Consider the following 20,326-nt stretch of genomic DNA (forward strand, 5'->3'; position numbering starts at 1 on the left):
CTCAGCAGCATAACTGGAAGTGTATCAGAATCTCTTCCAGTCCACTTCTGTGTCCACCAGGGAGTGCGTAGAGGGGCGCCCACCCCCCCCGGCTCTGTGACTGGTGCTTCCTGGGTCTGGGGGGGAGGGGAGGCCCTGTGCACTCCCCAGCAGACCCGAAAGTGGACCAGAACTACTTCTTGTCCACTTCTGGGTTTGCCGCTTGTTGGGGATCACCGTCCCCTGTGGACCTAACAGACGCTGCCTGCCACTTGCCTAGGGTGTCATCAGCTATAATTGGGGTCTCACATGCGTACGTTTTTCTGCCACAACTTGATATTAATGGAGTTGGTTCAGATGCCTTTACGTGTAGTCCAATTATGAGTCTCCCCAGCGTCTCGCGAGGTCCCGAGTTTCTGAGGGCTCCGCCACCCCTACCCGTTCCACCTGGTCCGGCCACATATCCTCAATTCCTCCCAGATAATCCACAAAAGAAAGGTCAATCAAAACAAACGCAACAACTGAGAAGGCTCCCCTGATCTGAGTAGCTGCTCCGTCTGTCTGCAGCCACATTCCAACTCAAACTTGACCTTCGAGGGGTCAAGCACCCCTTTGTTGGCTCTCTGAGAGCTCCCCTGTAGGGCTTGATGAGATTCCTTTTTAACAGCTTAAGTTCACTATTGGACTGTACCCCTATTACAGGCACTATGGTACCCCAAAGTCAATGGTGTCCCTCTATTAGGGTTATTACGGTACCCTTCTCCAACCGGGCTCAGCCAGCTCCGTGGTAAACAAACAGTTCTACTCCCCAGGGGTCAGCAAACTGGGGTTTTGCTCTCTGCCAGAGGCTCCTACCAGCGTTCCCTGCAGTGTGCGCCAGCATGCTCCACCTCCTCTTCCTCCTCTTTCCGGTTCTGTGTTGTTGCCGCTTTCCGGTCCCGGACTCTTCTTCATACCGGCGCGGGGAAATATTGGCCCCTCCCTTCCCGACACACCTGGGTAAGGGGAATTTCTGCCGGGCTCCTTGGGGCTGTGGACCTGGGGCCGCTGACTCTCCGCTTAGCCTGGGAGCCTTGGAGCCTGCTGGCTCCTTCTCTCTCTCACACCACTAAGCACATGGAGGGCCCCCACACACTCATGTGGAATGCTCCATCTACCCCAGCGTCACAAGCCACGCTGGTACCTTAACATATGTAGAAAAAACTTTTAAAGCTGTGTCTATGGCCAAAAAGCTGATTCTCTGAATCAGCATGAAATCTTCAGATTCGGATTCGGTCGAATTGAATCGGGGACAGCAATCCGAATCAATGAATCAAATAACTGCCCCTGATTCAGGCTGAATCCAAATCCAAATTGAAACGGGCCCACTTCGCATGCCCCTAATAGGCACTCAAAGTTTTCAGGAACAATTAGTTAAATATATTCTGCCCCATTAATCAGCCCTCTTATGTCTGTTTGCTTTTATTAAAAGGAAATTAAAGACAAAAAGAGAGACAATGAGTCAGTCATTCAATTACCAGGAGGAACCACAGAATAACAACTGTTCAACTAGCACAGAGTGCCCTTCCCTCATCTTTTCAAGCTATCATCAATTGTTTTACATATATTTGAAGAAATTTCAGGATAATCTAATGCCATTATGTAATGACCAGAAGCAACAGGTCCATCATTAAGGGAAATAGTCATCTGTAATAAAGTATCCTTAAATGCCCATGACCACATGACACTACTTTCTGTGGAAATAAATTACTTAGAACTATTTGCAATTAACACAAAACTAAATACATAGGAACTTTGCCTCAGTGACCAAAATTAATGCAGATTAGCACAATATATTCTTACCACAGGTGCTCTTGCTTGCAATATAGCTATAATAATAATAGGTAGACAGAGAAATAGCTGTACTTTCACAGGAGGACAAAAGAGTTGAAACATTATCTGTAATTGTCTGCAATCTCTGAACCAGAGCAGTAAGCATTTTCCTCATTGTGGCTAAAACAGAGGTGACTGGTAGAGAGGTTTGTAATAGTGTTTTTAGTGGAATACTTCGAGGATTCACTTGCTGAAAAATGTTTCCTGGTAAGTGCTTTCTTCCTTACTAAGAATACAGCCTCACTGTTCAGCAAAATCCATTCTGTTAGTCATTTATTGCTTTCTATTCTTTTTTCCCCAGAAAAAAAACTGTGAGCTACAGGTTTCTTTCTTCCAAGCTATGCACTAAATTGCAATGAAGCCATCAGAGGGTGCTTACCTGCACAGTTCTGCTCAGGTTTCCATTGGACTTTGATACCTTCCCTCTGACAGGTCCGGGCATAGGCAAGGAAAGATTCGCAGTAGCAGTTTTTGTGAACTGGGCACTCACACATGTCTGTCACACAGGACCTGCAAAACACAGCCCAAAAATGAACAATAAATGGTTTAACAAGTAGTTATTTTTTGAAACCATCTCTTTTTATGATCACATAATAAAGTCTAAAGATACAAAAACCTACGCTTACAGTAAAACAGCAAACAAGCTAAAAACTTTTCAGCTCCCAAATCCATATGGTTGATCTCATCTCTGGTGTTCTGCTAAATTCTAAATTCTATATGCTGAAAACTCCTGACTACACCAATGGGAGATTTAGGAAAAAGTAGAGAGCACAAAATGGGAGTCGAGACTTGTTATGCCATAGGGATCAAGGGCTGCAAGCAGCAATTATGGAGCAAGGCAAAAACAATTTGTATCAAATGCCATTTTTTTTGTCTCAGTAAAGGATACAGGCTCCATTTTCATTTCCCAGAAGAATATTTATTGCAACAATGTCTGGAGGAATTCTGAACTTTAAGAGAATTATAAAAGAGCAATTGTGACATGGAGTAACTGAACAGTTAATATGCTCTGAAAACACCCAGGTCACTTGTAATACAACCACCCTATTCTACTGAGTAAAACAGATTAACCACAAAGAACGCAGTAAGTAAAACTGCTAATGCGTATGCCACCACTCACAATTAGCTCATCAAGCATATATACCTATCTGGCACAGGCTGGAACTATAGAAACTGGCAAAAGGCAATGGGTTTGTAAGCTGCAATTTGTGTCTTCTCTAAATTATTAAAATGTGCTGGAAACATTAAAAGGCTAACTTTCAGAAGTGCTGAAATATTCACATGGAGTCAATGGCAGTTGACAATTTGTGGGGATGACCTTGGCCATCTCTGAAAATCAGGTCATAAATATCTCCACTGTTTTTTTAGGACCAAATTACGCAAGTGTTGGTCTGTAAGCGTGGAGGTCCATGTACTGTTTCCCATTACCCTTAAGAAAAGAAATAAATACCTTAAAAAGCATGTGAAAGTCACAAACCTTCCAGGAGTTCCCTCAGGGGAGGAGAAAGATTTAAGTCATAACTGAGGCTTTTACATCCATTTCCCTTGTTTTGAAGGAAAGCATATTCATATTTAGGCACCTGAGCTTGAATAGTGTAGCTAATGGCCTGATTTTTGGAGAGGACTTACAAATCAATAGTAGCTGCTTGCACCCAGGTACTTCTTAAAAATGCAGAGCAAATATACCATACTTTTAACTAAATATACCAAAATATACCATACCATACTAAACAGACCAACACTTGCACCCAGGTACTTCTTAAAAATGCAGAGCAAATATACCATACCTTGTTTCATTAATCAACTGATATGGGCCACATTTGCAAAATTTAGTTCCAGATCCACTTAAGAAGTTGGTGATCTCTACATATAGTGACCAAAAGAACATAAACACCACCTACAATCAACAACTCAGGAGCACTGTTTAGCTTTAACACCTGGCAAAATGCTTAGAGGTCCTTGGAAAGCTTACCTACAAATGTCAAGATTATTCCTTCCAACCACGGACAAGGTGTGAGTATCACTAGAAGTGCTTTTTTAACTTGTCAGCGGTCTTTAACTTGTCTGAGGCACCCAACATTTCAGTAACTTTCCATTATTTTTGCACTTGACATTTCTGTTGGATGGTTCCTATGACATTTTCATGACCTTTAAATAACTTCTTGCTATCACCAAAGCATGAAATTACCCAAAAACTCACTATAACAAAAATACAGTTAAAGCAATTATGTCAAAAATACTTGTGGAACTGTTAGATAAAAGTTCCTTCGTATAGTATTTGTGTGTGTGTACACACATATATACATACACACGTAAATTTATATATATGTACACACACACATATGTATGTATGTGTAAATAGATACATATGTGTATATATAGAGAGAAATATATGGATATTGCATTGCATTTATCCATATATATAATATAATATCCATATATTCTCCTTTCCCCCTCCCTATATATATTTTTTATTTATATATATATAATGCATATGTCCATATATGTACATAACTAACTAGCTAGCTAGGTGCAATTGATTTACATTGAATATAATGGGCATATAACGGGCAAGACTAATGATCTCATTTGAATACTTTCTTTTATTGAATGTATTTATTATTTGGCTTCCTGTTTGGCTTCATTATAGGTTTATTCATGTCTTTCAGAATGGCATTTGTTGCTCTATCTGTTCCATAATGTCTGGTCTGAACAGAGCTGAAAAGCTTACAAGAGGGAACAGGTTCATCTCCAATTTGGTTCTCATATGATTTATGAAATGTGTTTCCCCTGATGCATATCATCCTACCACAGTATGCCTACAATTCTTTGCTTATATCTCATAGCAACATGCTGCTTGCATCAAGCACTGCTATCAAACCTAAATGGTTTTATATTCCCCGTATCATATGTGAGGCATACATCCCAGTTCACAATGCTGCAGATGCCTACTGAGCTAATGTAGGAAATTCCTGTTGCAGAGAGAATCAGTTATATTCCCTGCAGATCCAGTATCATATTAAGAAAGAGTTTTATTCTCTCTTAGTCACCTATTGGCCTCTTGGACCAACCAGGTCTACCATTAACTTTGGCTATTCTCTATTGCAATTTTATTATTATTGATACCCAGGGCACTGAAGCAAGGCAAGAAGGATCATACTTTCCAGTGGCAGGCTGGTCATGTGTTTGAGAGCATAAAAATTAAGGAGCTTCCTACTCCAACACTTTCTGGCCACTGAGAAAATAATATCAGTTCTATAACTTTAAACTGAAATCTCCAGGCATAAATGGTCTAAATAAGCCAGGCCCAAAACTCAAATTTCAAACACCCACAGATGCTGGAGAGGTTTGGTTCACAATCGAAATTTCTAGTTCTGCCTGAATAAGACCTGCTTTTAAAAGTATCAAACCTCTTAGAAGTAGCATTAAATGTTCCTGATGTAAAGCAGTCCAGTAGTGTAAATTTTCTGATTTATTTCACATGTATTGGCTTCATGTTTTTTTCTTCACTTCCCTTAGGTGAACAGCTCCTGGGAACAGCTCTTAGATCTGATGCAATCTTCAAAACACTGAAGGTGTAGGGTCTAGCGTGTTTGTTAATTTTTATTGCCAATTATTTTATTTTAAATAAATACAGGATTGAAAGTAAAGGAAACTATGTGCAAGAGCAAAGATCAATTAACAATCCAACATTAAAATAAAAAGTTTTTCTAATTTAATTTCTTATTAGTAGAAATCATGAAATAATGGTAAAATACATTTTAATTTTTTGAAAATAACTTTGAAAGCCACAAGGGAGAAATTGTTTGGTCTGTTACATAGCAGAGATGCAGTCACTGCTTCCCTCTAGTGATCCCAGGTGGGAACACCAGCCAGTCACATTGCTTGATTCAGAGGACAGTAATATGAGAGAACTTCCTAGAAGCAAAATGGTGATTATTCTCTAGAGGTAAGCTCCTGACAGAAATATAACCATTGCAAAAGTTTTAGAAAAATCTATTTCCTTCTTATATTTCATTAACATTCTTACTTTCTACCTGGCTAAATTCCCATAAGGAGGATGGCAGAGGACATTTAAATACAGTTAAAGCTGTGTTATCCAGCATCCATGGTTAAATGGAGAGTGCCAGTTAATTTAATATGCCGGTTACCTGAGAAGTGTCTTCGCCTGTTCAGGCTGCCGCCCCTCATGCCGTGTCCAGTGTGCCAGGGCTTTCAGTCCCTGGCATCAGTGTGCCAGGGGACAGGGAGGAGGGCCCCACACAGGCTGCTTTGCCCCGGGCCGTGGTCTAAAGTCAGCGAAGTGGGACTCAGCAAAACTGGAAGTGCCACAGTGGGACTTCCAGTTTCGCGTTTGCCACGTCATTTGGCATGCTGGTTAATACAGCATGCCAGTTAATAAAGTGCCGGATAACACAGCTTTTACTGTAATTAACTAAATAATGGATTCTGTGCACACAACAGTCTGGAACCTACTCAGTCTTAAAAATCTTTGGGAAGTTGATATTTTTTAATTTTCCTTTTTAAATTTTACTGTGACCTGCTTTCTTTTTACTTCGCTCTAATGAATGACTGCTTGCAAAATTCTGCTTTTTACCATTACTCCCTGCTTCTTTATTCCTCCTGTGAATCTAGAAAATAAATTATGACATGATGAGAAGCCCTTCACGTGCACATATCATAAGGCTAGAAGAGAGCAGTTTCACCCAAATTCCACATATCCTTGGAATTACACTGACAGTACAAAGTATTATAATGATTATATACTAATAGTAGAGCAACTGCTGTTCAGTCATGTGTTTGAATTCTATTCCAACATTAAAAACTTTCTTAAGATGGACATAAAATAAAGATGCCATATTAATAATATAAAGGGGAAGATATTACCAGAATACTGTAAAAATTCTATAACCAAACCAGGATATTCAGAGTTAAGATTCCACATACATGTTATCCAAAGTTGCTAAGATAAAGAAATATTGTTAAGGCACCTAAACAGTCTTAAATATCCTCTATTCTGACACCAAATAATAATAATGACATTTTTTAAAAGGCATGTTCGTGTTTGTGCTCCCACAGTAATTAACATTCATTTTAAAGGCACATTTGTTTTTCTAAAAATGTTTTCTATTTCATGATGATAGCCCCATCTCTCCCCATACACCCATGCACACCCAGTTTCTCCACCTTTAGCAACCGTGAAAATCCTACAAGGGTCAAAAAGGGCAGTACAAGGAGTTAGGAAACATCTCCCTGATGACACCTAAGATGCCTAAAATGAAGAAATCTGTACTGTTGAAAAAGGAAAGCATTTTCTTGTAATACATGCATACATACATACATATAAAATAGTATATAATATACTAATATATAGTATATAGCTAACAGTAATGATAGTATAATTGTATAATATACTAATATATAGTATATAACTAATAGTATATAATAGTATTGTTATATAATAGTATATAATATATTAATATATAAAACACTAGGGTGCCCTACATGTGCAGGGAAGCTGCTCCAACACTCTGTAATTACACTGCATTGAAGCAGACTCAGTTAATCTATAACCAAATTAATCCAGTCTGCTGGAGACTTGATTAATCTATAACCAAATTAATCTATAACCCAATTAATTGAGTCTGCTGGAACTCGATTAACTGAATCTGCTGGAACATGCTAATTAGTGTGTCTCACCCAACCTCTGCATCTTGTGTATCTATCAGCTTCCCAACACTTCAAAATGTCAGTGGAGGCCCTTTAACTGAAGTTCATTTGACAAGCTTTAGTTAAAGTGCCCCCACTGCCATTTTAAAGCATGGGGACACTGATAAACGAGATGTGGTAGGTGCTTTAATTAGAGCAGCTCTTGGGACCACTGTAATTAAATTACCCCCTCCTCCCTCCAAGCCCCAGAATATATGTAAAAATGCCCTGTGTGTCCATTGTCAAACCACAGAGCACCTTTATAGTAGTGGAAGAAATATTGTTTCCAAAACTGAAGTAATATAAAGTCTGTAAGGATCAGAACAATTCTGAAATCAAATAAGATGATATTTTTCATAAAAGACTGTTCTTATAATGAGGAGCAATAAATGAGTTTGTGCTCTTTCTCTCTCTCACACATACACTATATATATATATATATATATATATAAAATCGCTCTCCCTTCTACAGTAGCTGAGATAAGAAAATGGAGTTGATATTTAGATCTATCAGGTAGGCAAGCTGTGTTATAAACGAAGAAATTAAGACTAAACAGGAAGCAGAGTGACTATTAAGAAGACTTCACACTTGCTTGCATTTTTATCAAGAAGTAGCTTTCTTCTCTTTTTTTGCCCTAGCTCTCTTGCTTGAAAACATGTCACAGCAGAGTGGCTTAGGATAGCCACTGTTTTCAGTCCTTTTCTGGTGATAAGTCTCAAACTCCATTCTTTTTGATGCTGCCTCTGCAGCCTGCAGGATGTGTGTTAGAGCTGGTGCTAATTGGGTGTGCCTAATCACAAACTGTTGCAAGAGGAAATCCATGAAAGTGAAGGCATCCGGCAGCTGTGATACACACCCCTGAATTAGCCAGCCCACATTGCTCCCACATCTTCAAAGCAAACCAGATGAGCGCACTCCAACAACAGGCCTTTTTTATATTAAACCATGGAAAGTGGCCAAGTCCTGCAAGAAGGCAAAGAAACAAGTCCTCTGCTACACATACTATTTAAAAAAAGGGACGAAAAGACAGAGCAGTAGCTCCTGCAGCCTTATATAATACTGCACAGCATTGAAATTGCAGATGTTAGGTATCTTTCTCTGAACATCTGCAATTCCTTTTACTCTACAGTAAACAACAATTCAAAATCAATCATTTTATGAAAGAATGTCCTTTACATTTAATACTTTACTCCTTTCAGTTCATACCAGTAATATGATGCAGCACATTAAAATGCATTCAGATAGAAGCACACTGTTTAGGATACATAGGGAAATTATTATGATTACTATTAATACTAATAACAATAATTTTCCACCTGTAGATCTTAATGCATTTTATAAAGGATGTCAGGTCATTATCTCTATTTTACAGGTGGGAAACCTAAACATGGGACAGTGAAATGACTACCCTAAGATAGCCAGCAAGCCAGTAGCAAAGCTAGGAGCAGATCCAAGGACTCCTGAATCCCAGTCCCAAGTTTTATGCAGTAGGAAAAACTATCTTCCCCAAAACAACAAAGAAGGCAAGTCAGGTTAAAAGACAATAACAATATAAACTTGCAACTGATATTTAGAAGGCCTAAAACTGAAAACACTACAGCGCATTTGTAATGGACAAGTTCCCATAATTTAGTCCACCCATCAGATAGTTTGAAAGAAAATATAATTAGCTGCACATTTCCAAATTCAGATGTTTGTTTTTTGGAGTCACCAGTTCAAAGTGAAGAATCATTTGCCAGTCCCTGAATCCTTTGTGAAAGGTGTCTTGGGACATCTAGTTACTGGACTACACAACCTCAGATTTAGTGCTTGACTCACCTAATTTAACACCAGTACCCAAACTCAAGTGGCAGTCAAGCAAGACACAGTCATAATCACATTTCAATGCTCACAGTCTAGCAACAAGACTCAGGATTTTTTTCCTGATGGAAAGTAAGACCTAAATTTCCTTTTTGCAAAATGGTTGAAACTGCATACACTAAATAACTAAATAAATATTCCTCAGGACTAGATTGTTAGACCTCAAACCCATGTCTGCTTGTCCAACAGAGCATAAGAATGTAAACCTGCCTTATATCGGGTAACCAGGGATTAGTCTGACATGGAGGAATCCCCAGGTGGCACAGAACTAGTGGGGCTAAATCATCATTTCCCCTTTTCTAGCCCCTCAGTAAAGGAGATGTAACACCTGGGTAGTAGAGCTGTGTGAAGCTTCAGGGGACCAATTTAAAGGTCTGAATCAATTCTAAGCTTTCTGAATCTTCAGAAAAGATTCGGAGAGTTTTGCTGATTCAGGCAGTCCCTGGTGTCTTTAGCAGGAGCTGCAGCTAATGGTAAGGAGGAGGGAAGGGGGAAAGGACCATGGGGGGGACCCCTGCCAGCCCCCCCATGGCTGCCCCCCTGCCCCAGCTCAGTACTTTAAAGAAAAGCCCTGGTGCTCACCAGGTGCTGCTGGGTGGGTGGGGGTGGGTGATCCCTGCTGCCCCCACTGCTCCATGCTTCATGGGGGGCTCTGCACAAGCCCCCCAACACCCCTGTGCTCCCCCAGTCTCCCCACAGGTGCCCCGCCCTTTACAAAAAAAAAAAATCAAGAAAAGTCAAGGGATTCTGCACTCCTGCAGGAGCCTTGGGGCTTTGGGGACTCATGCAGAGCCCCCCACATCACAGGGCAGTGGGGGACAGCAGGGATCACCTCCATTGGCAGGAGCGGTGAGTCCCAGGGTTTGGGGTTGTTTTTTTTTTTCTTGAAGAGCCGGAGCTGGCCCATGCAGGGCACTCATGGGGGGGGCTGCTGGAGTGAGAGGGGTTGGGTGGTTCATACAGAGCCCCACACACAGTGGGGGCAGTGGGGGCAGCAGGGATCAGCCCCCACCCAGCAGCACCCGGTGAACTGGGGTTTTTTTTCTTTACAAGTGCCAGGAGCTGGGGCAGCCATTGCCAGGCTGGAAGAGGGGCGGGGGATGGGCCTGGCCTGGCTGATTCAGAAATTCAGAGATTCGGCTTCTGCCGACTCTCCGAATCAGATTCAGCTGAATCAAATCACTGTCCCACAAATCAGCTGAATCTGAATATGAAGTGAATACTAGCCACTTTGCACAGGCCTACTGGGTAGGTGGTCATGTGGCCACATCACAATATGTTTTGGTGATTTCTAGATGACATGATGGCTACCAGCAATCCCAGTACATAGGGCTGCTCAGCCCCAGAGGGGAACTCTTGTACAATGTCATTTAGTATGTACTTCTAAAAATATTAATATGGGAAAGCACTAGGAAAACTATTATATATGTATTATTAACCTTTATACAAGCAACAGTTTGAGCTAGATTTGCATTTTATTGTTGTAACTAAAATCACCCCATAATAATATGAAAAAATGAATAATAAAATGTCCTGGAACATTTTCTACAACCATACCAAACGAAGTTTTCAGGACTGCACAACCCAACACCACCTCATAACCTTCCTTGAATAGACAGCCATAATGATGAAGGTCATTAAAAAGAAAAAAATGGTGTGTTCTATAGCTACTGTGACTTAAAAATCCAGGATCTTGAAAAGGAAAGCCTGTGCAGAATCTGTTCACTTAAACTGGGTGAAGAATATGAAGTCTTAAATTCATCCTCAGAACAAATTGTGTCTGACTCAGTCGGAAAGCTTCCTGGAGCCACAGTGAAATGCATTAAAGTAGATCTGCCATCTTTTGTGATGACATAGCATGTGCTTCCTTACATTTTGGCCAGCTCCAACTGTACAGTGAGAGTTGAACTGTAGCCCCAACTTCACTCCATGTTTTTTCAAGAGGCATTAGGTTTGGGTTTTTTTTCCCCTACTTGAGCATCCATGTTAAGCAGATCACAATCTAACTCTTAAAGCAATGACTACTGTGCATGTGAAAGGAGCACTGACTGCTGGGACTACATTGTCTTGAAGAACTGAGACAGCAAATAGGGGTAGCAGAATTTCAGGAACCTTTTGGAGACAGCCACCAAGCTGGCTCCTACCTTCAAGTGATAGGGAACTGGCACAAAGGCACTTCTCATCATCAAGAAGTGAATTGCTGTTGCCTTCTGGAAGCTTGCAAGACCTGACAGCCTCCAGTCCATTGCCGACCAGTCTGACATGGGGAAGTCCACAGTGAGAGAGGTAGTATGAGAGGTGTGCCATTCAGGAGTGTTAGGTAAACTAGAGGCTCTATGACTGGCCAACCCCACTACTTGCAAAAAGCAGGTGCTGGCAGTGTTGCATTGGCCTTGCCAACCCACAGAAGGCTGAGAGTGGCCATTGCTGACCATGTAGAAGCTTCACAGATGAAGCACACCAGGCCTAGGCACATCCACAATCCTTCCTTTATTTTGAATGGCTTGAATAGTTGAATGGCTGAACACTTGCTTTTGGGGGTATCACAGGGGCATACACAGCACTACAAATGTAACACCAGTCCATGGCTTTAGGAGTTTCAATCTCTTTCACTTAAGCATATTTGAAAATGCTCCCAGGGTTTGCCCAATCCTTTCTCCCAACAGAATTCCCCTTCCAGGGATTACACAAGCACAGGTATCATGGTGCCAGGTACATGCCCTAGTAATTTCCCTGAATTTTACCACATTTTCCCTATTTGCAGTTCTCCCACAGGATTGGGCCCCAGCAGCAGAAGCCTGACCCTGCAGGACAACAAGTGATGTCTGTGTCACCTAGTGAAGTAGATCAGCTGTGCTAATACACCTCCTGGCACAGCTGAACCCAATCCAAGGATATCTGTTTATAGCCTCCATTCAATTAATTTTTAATTGTAAACTTGAAATAGCTTTAATATGAGAAACTTACATAGCCAAAACATAACAAAATGTTCCCAGGCTAACCTTAAATAATTGGTTAAATTCACTGACTATAGTTAATCCCTCAGGCTGAAAACAAACTTTGCCTTTGTGCCACCATAACATTTTTATGGCAGCACAAAGCCCAAACAAACAGATGTCCATGCCCCTTGTCATGCCACAAATGCCCAAAATTGTGGCTCCAACAGTAGATGAAATAAATTTGTGCTGCTTTTTTGCAGCAGATATCTGCTATATCAGATATCTGCAGTCCAGAGCTATAAAGTATGAATATGACTAGGATTGTAATAATTTTTTAAAGGTCTGGCCAAATGTATTTGTGTCCTGCCACACAGAAAAAATAAACATACACATGCACACAACACATATAAAATAAAAAACTAAGATAAAACCCCAGATCCAAGTCCTTTTTGCAATGTTATACTCTTAACATTATTTATTCTTCTGTTTCATATTACTGTATTATATAAAGTATAACTTTACAGTGAGCCTGCAAGAAGTAATTTGCCTTGCAAATATAAAGCCACTGAACTGCACTGTAATGGAGTTTTTAGTATCCTCTGCAATGGCTACCATGGAAAATTAATAATATTAGGCAGCTTTTGCAGTACATAAATTACATCACTTTATGTCCTTCACTGTGTCCACACTTGATTTTTCAGTACTCAATCCAGACTGCAGTTTTACAGGCAGAGCTGGAAATTGTGTTTTTAATATTATGCTATCTAACCGAGAGAGAGAGAGAGAGAAATAGAGAAAATAAGCATTCATATAGATAGGAAAAGATATTTACATTTTTTATTTGTACACTCGAGATGCTACATTCTTTCAATGAATAAACTCTTATTTTTTCTCAACTCTGCAAATAAATGTAACATATCAGAAATGATTGCAGTATTATCACTGTACCAGTTACTGCTCTAAAAGCCCATATACTATATACTGTATGTGGCAAACTTCACTTGAAAAAGGATGACAAAAGCCAAACATTTTTCAGGATTCATATAATCATATTTTTAAAGCCTTGGAAACTTCTAAGATATCTTACAGCCATGACCCTTAGTGAAATATAAATGATATAGATATATTAACTGATTGTGATAATTGTTAGGTTTTGATAGAGAACAATGCATGGTTTAGGTACTCTTTTTAAAAAAATCCAAATACATTATCTCTTTCCCATTAAAAAAATTCAAAGCCCTGGTACAATATCTGGAACTGCCCAACAAAAATATTTCACAACCAATGAAAAGCGAAATAAAAACGTGAAGCAGGAACTGTTTCCAAAGTGTAAACATAACTGAGGTTATCTTCAGCTTCTGATGATGGTTCACTGTGTATATTTCCTAGGAGGTCTTGTAATATAAAATAAACAGTCTTGCTCGTTCAATGTCTCACATTCTGAAACGCTGCATGGCCCACTCCCTGGCTTAATCCATATAAAAATAATGATACTCAAGCTTATTCTTCCTCTAGATGGCTGCAGAGCATTTAAAAAGTACCTAGCTTCAGACACAAAATTTAAAGAGAAATTGAGACAATTCTATTTCAAGAATAATTAGGTCCTGATCAGGTTGGTCCTGGTTCACAAAAACAAAAAACAAAACAAAACAAAAATAGTCAAAACTCCCATTGGTATCAATAAGTGCAGGGCTATCATGAATGTGTAAAGATGCATTCATTATTATGCCTATTTGCTTGAAAACAGGGTCATAACATTCAATTTACCTCAAGTCTAATCCTTAAAGGCTCTGCTCCTAGCTCAATGACTTTCTATGTCCATGGTGGCCAAACTGCGGCTCACAAACCACACGTAGCTTGCCTGCATGGTACTTGCAGCTCTCTGGAAAATGGCCAAAGCCCTACCCACTTCTCCCCATGGCAGCTCCGGGGGACAACATAGCCCGGCACCTCCTGTGACTCCAGCTTTCCCTGCAGAGAGCACACCTCAAGCCCACCCTCCTCCCTCCTTCTCTCCCTCCAGGACTGCCGGCTCAGGCACTGGGCTGCTGAGGCAGGAACTGCAGCCACGCCGCTTACCATGGGGTGTGCTCCCTGCAGGGAAAGTCAGAGTGGCGGGGGGTGGGTGGGTGGTCACCTCCACTCTGTGTCGCTCAGCATGCCCCTCCCTCTCCACTCTCTGGCTCTTGAACTTCAGTGGAGGATTGGCTGTGGCTCCCAGGGTGAGTAACTCTGGACACCCCTGTTCTATGTGTTCTTGAGCAAGCCATTTAAGAGTAGATCCAAACAAGGACTTGGACACCTAAGCTGGGACATAGGCAGAAAATTGTTCCCAAGTCCAAAACTCAAGTGATGCTGAAAGCCCTCACACAGCAGCCATCTAACTCTCGAGGTGCTTAAATTCCATAGATACTTTCTGTGGCGACTCAGAGTTCCCCACACACTTACAGTTCTCCCTCTGTCTGTTCCCAGTCTTGATAAGGCTGAGCAGCTCACAATAGGCACCTGAGAGCAACCAGTCAATTTTCAGACCATGTCTAATACACACGATAGGATCAGGCTCCATGCAAAATGAAGGTGAAGATAGTTGTGCTACACTTCTATTAAATAACAAGAGGGCTTGGCACCAACACCCAAAACAACTAGGTTCTGAGAGCAGATGTGAGTTCTGAGGGGACAGACGCAGCACACTGCAGACTATTGTGGTAAGCAGCTAGAAGGCTGATCAGTTTATAAAACAGCTATCTAGCTGAACAGTTGGAGCCAAGTATCCATGTTTCCTTTTGGATTTAGAAAAAGTTCCCTGGCCTTTCAATGAAAGTTATAGCAATGCACCATAAAGACACTGAGGGGCTAGACCTGATGATCTCATGAGATCCCTTCCAGCCCCTAATGTCTATGAAATAAAGACCTTGGAGCCCTTACCATTTGTAATGATTCTCCACTTTAGGGGAAGACTCAGCAATTAGTCTGTAGCCACTTTAAGCCTTGTTAGCTCTTACTTGAAATTCAAAACTGTCAACATTAATTGTCCTCTGCAGCTTTGAGTCCCCCTTGGCAAATAGGAAAGACACAATTGGCAGGAGCAGCCAACAGAAGCAGATCTCCTAAGGAAGCCCAGAGGACAACGGAGATGTAGCCCCAGAGGGTGTATGGAAAATACATTTATAGCTGGAGCTTGAGTGGGGTTCATGGCCAGGAACCACAAACCTTAGTGAGATCCCAAATCCCTCCCTATTGAGGTAAGCATGCGGTACTGACTCAGCAGTAGCTGTTCTGCTCCTAGCGATCTTCTCACAGGTGAGGAGTCTTGTGGCCCATCTGAATAAGAAAGTATTTGCAGATGAACTCTCTCAAAACAAAGATCCTGTTTTCATGCCAGTAAGGAAAAAGGGAGGAACAGGAAAAGTATAAAATACAATAAACTGTCAATATATGCTCCTAAAGTTGAGAATTATTATGTACAATACACACATACAATACAATACAGAAGACAATATATGATATATAAAAGGAAAAAAGTGTTTTAACAGAATCTTTTCTAAGTTTAACATTAAATTGGTTGCTTGCAGTGGAAGTTGTGGAATGCAATTCCCTCATCCCCTCTGGATAGTCTGTATTTTATTATGTTAACAGGGAAGCCCAGTTTGTTCCTACCAGAGCTACTGCATGAAATATTTATATCTAAAGCCAAAATGGCAGGAGTAAAACTAACTCCCCATTGCTGCCACTGCCGTTTCTGAGGGCAGCAATTCAATTAAATTTTACCATGTGCAAAAGAAAATGTTTATAGCTGAGCAACAAGTAAATCAAAAAGTGATCACAATGTAATGGCCATGATGCTGAAGAATAAAGCTGAAGTAAGATTGGCTTAATCTAAATGTTACCCAGGTGATGGCAATATTTCAGGTAGGTTGTTTAAGCAGGGCATTCAAAGAAAAACATCCAAAGAAAGGAAGAAGTAAAAGTTATGGATCAGGAAGAGTTAGAGTAGAGAGAGCTTGACAGAGTGTCTTTTCTCCTCCACCGCGGAGATTTCATAGTCATATTCTAGACAGCTAAGGTGGAAGGACACACCAACAATACTAACAGACCAGAAAAGTTTAGACAAGATGAGAATAATGCCACCCTTTCCTAGGTTAAATGATAGCTTCTTTTACCAATAAGGTTTAGGTCAGTGGTTCTTAATCATTTAAACTCAATGCACTATTTTTTTCTGAATTTAGTGTCACACCAGCTGAGAATCGCTGGTCTGAAGAATTAGGTGTAGCTGGTGTAAACTGCCAAGCTCCACTGATATGAGCTATGCTAAGCTATGCCCACTGATAACCTGCTTTTTTTTTTTTAAATTAGATGTTGTTTAAAAAGTGGAAATATTTTTTATTTTTGGGTAGATGGGAAGAGGAATGAGCAAGCAGGGTTGGTGGGGCAGAAGGAGGAGGGAAATGGGACCTATTCTATAATATAAGAATGGGTAAAGCAAATTAAGGAGGGAATGAAAAAAAACCCCAAAGGCTTCTCAGAGTAACTCATTCAAAACAAAAATAGTTTGCAATTGGTTTGTACAAAGTCAACTGCTAGCAGAAGATGCTGATATAGTCAAGTTTCAAGCACCTTTTCTGACTGTAAACTACTTGTCTATCATATTTATAAAGCATCCATAAGGTTAATATCTAGATGACATGACAGTTTAGAAATATTTAGAGAGCTTGCAGTCCTACATCAAGGGACGGTAAAAATCAATTTCTGGTTATGCTTATCATGAATGGGATAAGTGAAAATATAAAAATCACCTTGGCATATAGGCACCCTGATGATGAAGTGAATGATTTTAATGTCCTGTGACTCATTTTTGAACTTTGACAATGTTTCCTTGACCACACTGAATTTAGAGGCAAAGTCTGTAAGACAGAGATAATGATAACTAAGAGATCGCAGGAAGGAGACTTAGAAGAGTGGATCAGTGGTTGCTGACAATGGTCCCCCCCCTCCAACCAAGTGATACCCAACACCGAACCAAAGCTGTTGGATGCAATTTCAGAATCTGAAACCTGTTCTCCATGATAAAAAGATACCAATGAAACTAAAAAGTAAAGTGCATGAATATGAAATTTGCCCCATCTTAATGTATGGAAAAGAGACTTAATCGGACACAAGAAAAGAGGTCAGCATACTCTTCACTAGAGAAATGAACATGCTGAGGTGGTTAAACAATTAGATACTGTGATAGCAAATCAAATGAGGAGCCTAAAGCAGCTGCTCTAGTTGAACAGCAGTTGAAGAAGGCTAAGCAACACTGCCATATGCATGTCCTACCAAGGGCTGAGGGCTACATGTAATTTCTTGCAATGACAGTGGATGAAAAGTAACCACAATAGGGACCAGTGATGCAGTACATGGACAGGATCTCAGGGGACCCAAAGAAATCAAACTACACAATAGCATTGCAAACTCAAAATAGGGAATGACAGAAAAAAGAATAACACACATATCCTAAGAATGTTTTACTTTTATATCATTGGGTTTAACTGCCCAGGTACGGTACTCAGTCTCCAAATGTACTGAGCTTATGCTCATATTTGGAGGGTAAATGCCTTTGACTCATGGTATAGTCAGGCTCTTGGCCACTTTCTGAAAGTGCATTTCAGCATCAGCTCTGTCTTAGCCAGGTAAAGATTTGAGCCATATGTCTTAATTTAAAGTGCTGATTTCTTACAGGAAATGACTAATCTTCTGAGGCCATATACCTAGATATAGTCAGCTCTGAGTCAGTTCAATGCTACTCCATCCACTCCTCCTGAGGTCTCCCATGTGGGTCTTGTAAACTGGATCAGCTATGAAATCTATGAACTATCTTCAAATTGAAATATTTTCCTATAAATTTTCATCTCTTTTCAGGGCATTGATTTTACTAGCAATGGTTCAATAATACATGTGTGAGATGTTGGTAATGGATTGTACATTTCAAGTTAGAAATAAACCTGAGTTTAGTTGGTCATCTCATACTACATTTGATAATTTGTTATTTACCATAATATGAGTACCACATCAGATTTATAAGCTTTAATATTATGGATTCTTATCTAAGCAGCATGGGGCAGCGGGGATACCCCCATCTAGCAGCAGCCAGTGAAGAGGGGCTTTTTTTTTTAAGAGCTGGGGCCAGGTGGGGGATGAGGGCTCATCACAGAGCCCCCCACACAGTATGGGGCAGGTGGGGGCAGCAGCCAGTAAGTGTGGACTTTTCTTTTCAAAGAGCCAGGAGCTGGGGCTGGGCAGGGCAGCCATTGACGGGGCCAGGAGATTTGGCCAACGCGGCTGCAGCCAAATCTCTGAAACATATTTGGCCGAATCAATTTGGGACAGTGATTCAACTCATCAAATCGAATCACTGTCCCCCGAATCGGCCGAATTCAAATCCAAAGAAAATACTAGCCACTTCACACAGGCCTACTAAGTAGTCTGATACAATCATATAATAGATGGCAAACCTGTCAAATTCAGCTCATTTCACATAGATTCTGCCAAGAGGTTGTTAAAATTCTACAAGTGATTCATTTTAAAGGAAAGAACAGTATTGTTCATGTATATAGATGAACACATTATAGATTATTATAATCTATAATCACATTATATAGATGAACACTGCCTGAAAACATTATTACAATTAGTGGCATGTCATTGTTGGGCCACATCAGACCTAACATATTGGGCAATGAAACCCTTGATCCCATCTGAGATAATAGTTCAAAGGGAAGAGGGTGGTACTGATATGGTACTAACTAAAGAAACCAGGTCCCAGGAGTCTCATACTATGGGAATAGAAGCTGCAGAAGGAAGTAGAGGCTATAGGAAAAGGCCCACAATAAATATCTGCAGATGCAATTTGCTGTCAGGGCTGAATGAATAAGGAGAGAAGCTTCATAGACCTAGCAGCCTAAGGAAGGAAAACAACATTATGGGTGGAGGAATCGTCAAGATCATAAGTCCAACAGCAATAAAATCAGCCTTTAGTGTAAAAAATGGAGATGGAAGGAAGATGCACACACTCACCCATGAGAACATCTGCTGTAAGAAGCCACTTAAGTAACCATGCAACAGTAGGGGAGAAACATCTGAAGCGTGTAGACCACCAGCTGTGCAATAATAATACTTTGAATCTCTACAGTGCCTTTCATCTGAGTACTGCAAAGCATTTTCCAAACAAATTAAGCCTCGTAACATCACTGTGAGGTCGGTATTTAATGGAAGGATTATTTCATCCCTTCCTGAAATACAGTTGTCTCAAGAGTGAAACATAACACCTGTTTATCAACATGCAGCCACACCATACAATGATTTTCAGTAAAGGGAGTAAAAAAATGTTTAGTTAAAATCTAAATAACAGCAGGCATTCCAAAAGGAAAGAATGTAATTTCTAGAACTAAATTTCAGGTAGGCTATCAAGGATAGTAATCTTCTCTCACTCTTATGCACAACAACTAATTTTATATCATATTTGAAAGACAAGAGATCTCTGCATCTAAATATAGGTAAATAGTTACCAAATAAGGGTGTGAGAAGATGGCACTCATCAGTATATACCATTGTTCCTGGAAGGATTTTTAGAATCAATGAAAGTTATTGCTGAGTATCACTAATAGTATCCTTTGAAATTCTTTTAAAATCAGCTTTTATAAGGCAGTTCCCATGCCTCTGAACTGCCCAGCAAGACACTGGCACATCGATTTAACACAGGCTTGCAGAGAAGAGTGTCATCAATAAGCAACCAACCTACATTTTGTGGTATGCTTAGAGTTCTCTTATGCATGTAATATCCTGGCTTGATCACCTTGTGGGACCTTACCGTACATCGCTGCAAGAACTGCATATTGAAACCTCCTAACAGAGGCTGGAGGAAATAACAGAACAGTATGTGGGAATAAGCATCCCATAGAGTGATATAATAAAGATAAGCACCCCATTA

The 20,326-nt window shown here is 40.4% G+C and overlaps 1 protein-coding gene across 2 annotated transcripts in view; it reads right to left on the bottom strand.

Moving 5' to 3' along the window:
• BMPER (BMP binding endothelial regulator) overlaps positions 1-20,326 on the bottom strand; it is a 230,918-nt gene that overhangs the window by 24,727 nt on the left and 185,865 nt on the right. For both annotated transcript variants that reach the window (XM_090050189.1, XM_090050187.1), the window contains exon 14: positions 2,231-2,361. In XM_090050189.1, the coding sequence (XP_089906315.1) occupies positions 2,231-2,361 (131 nt within the window). The remainder of the gene's footprint in view (positions 1-2,230; positions 2,362-20,326) is intronic.

Source organism: Crocodylus siamensis, chromosome 5, assembly GCF_052110815.1.
Source record: "Crocodylus siamensis isolate JL-2025a chromosome 5, ASM5211081v1, whole genome shotgun sequence".
Taxonomy (NCBI): domain Eukaryota; kingdom Metazoa; phylum Chordata; order Crocodylia; family Crocodylidae; genus Crocodylus; species Crocodylus siamensis.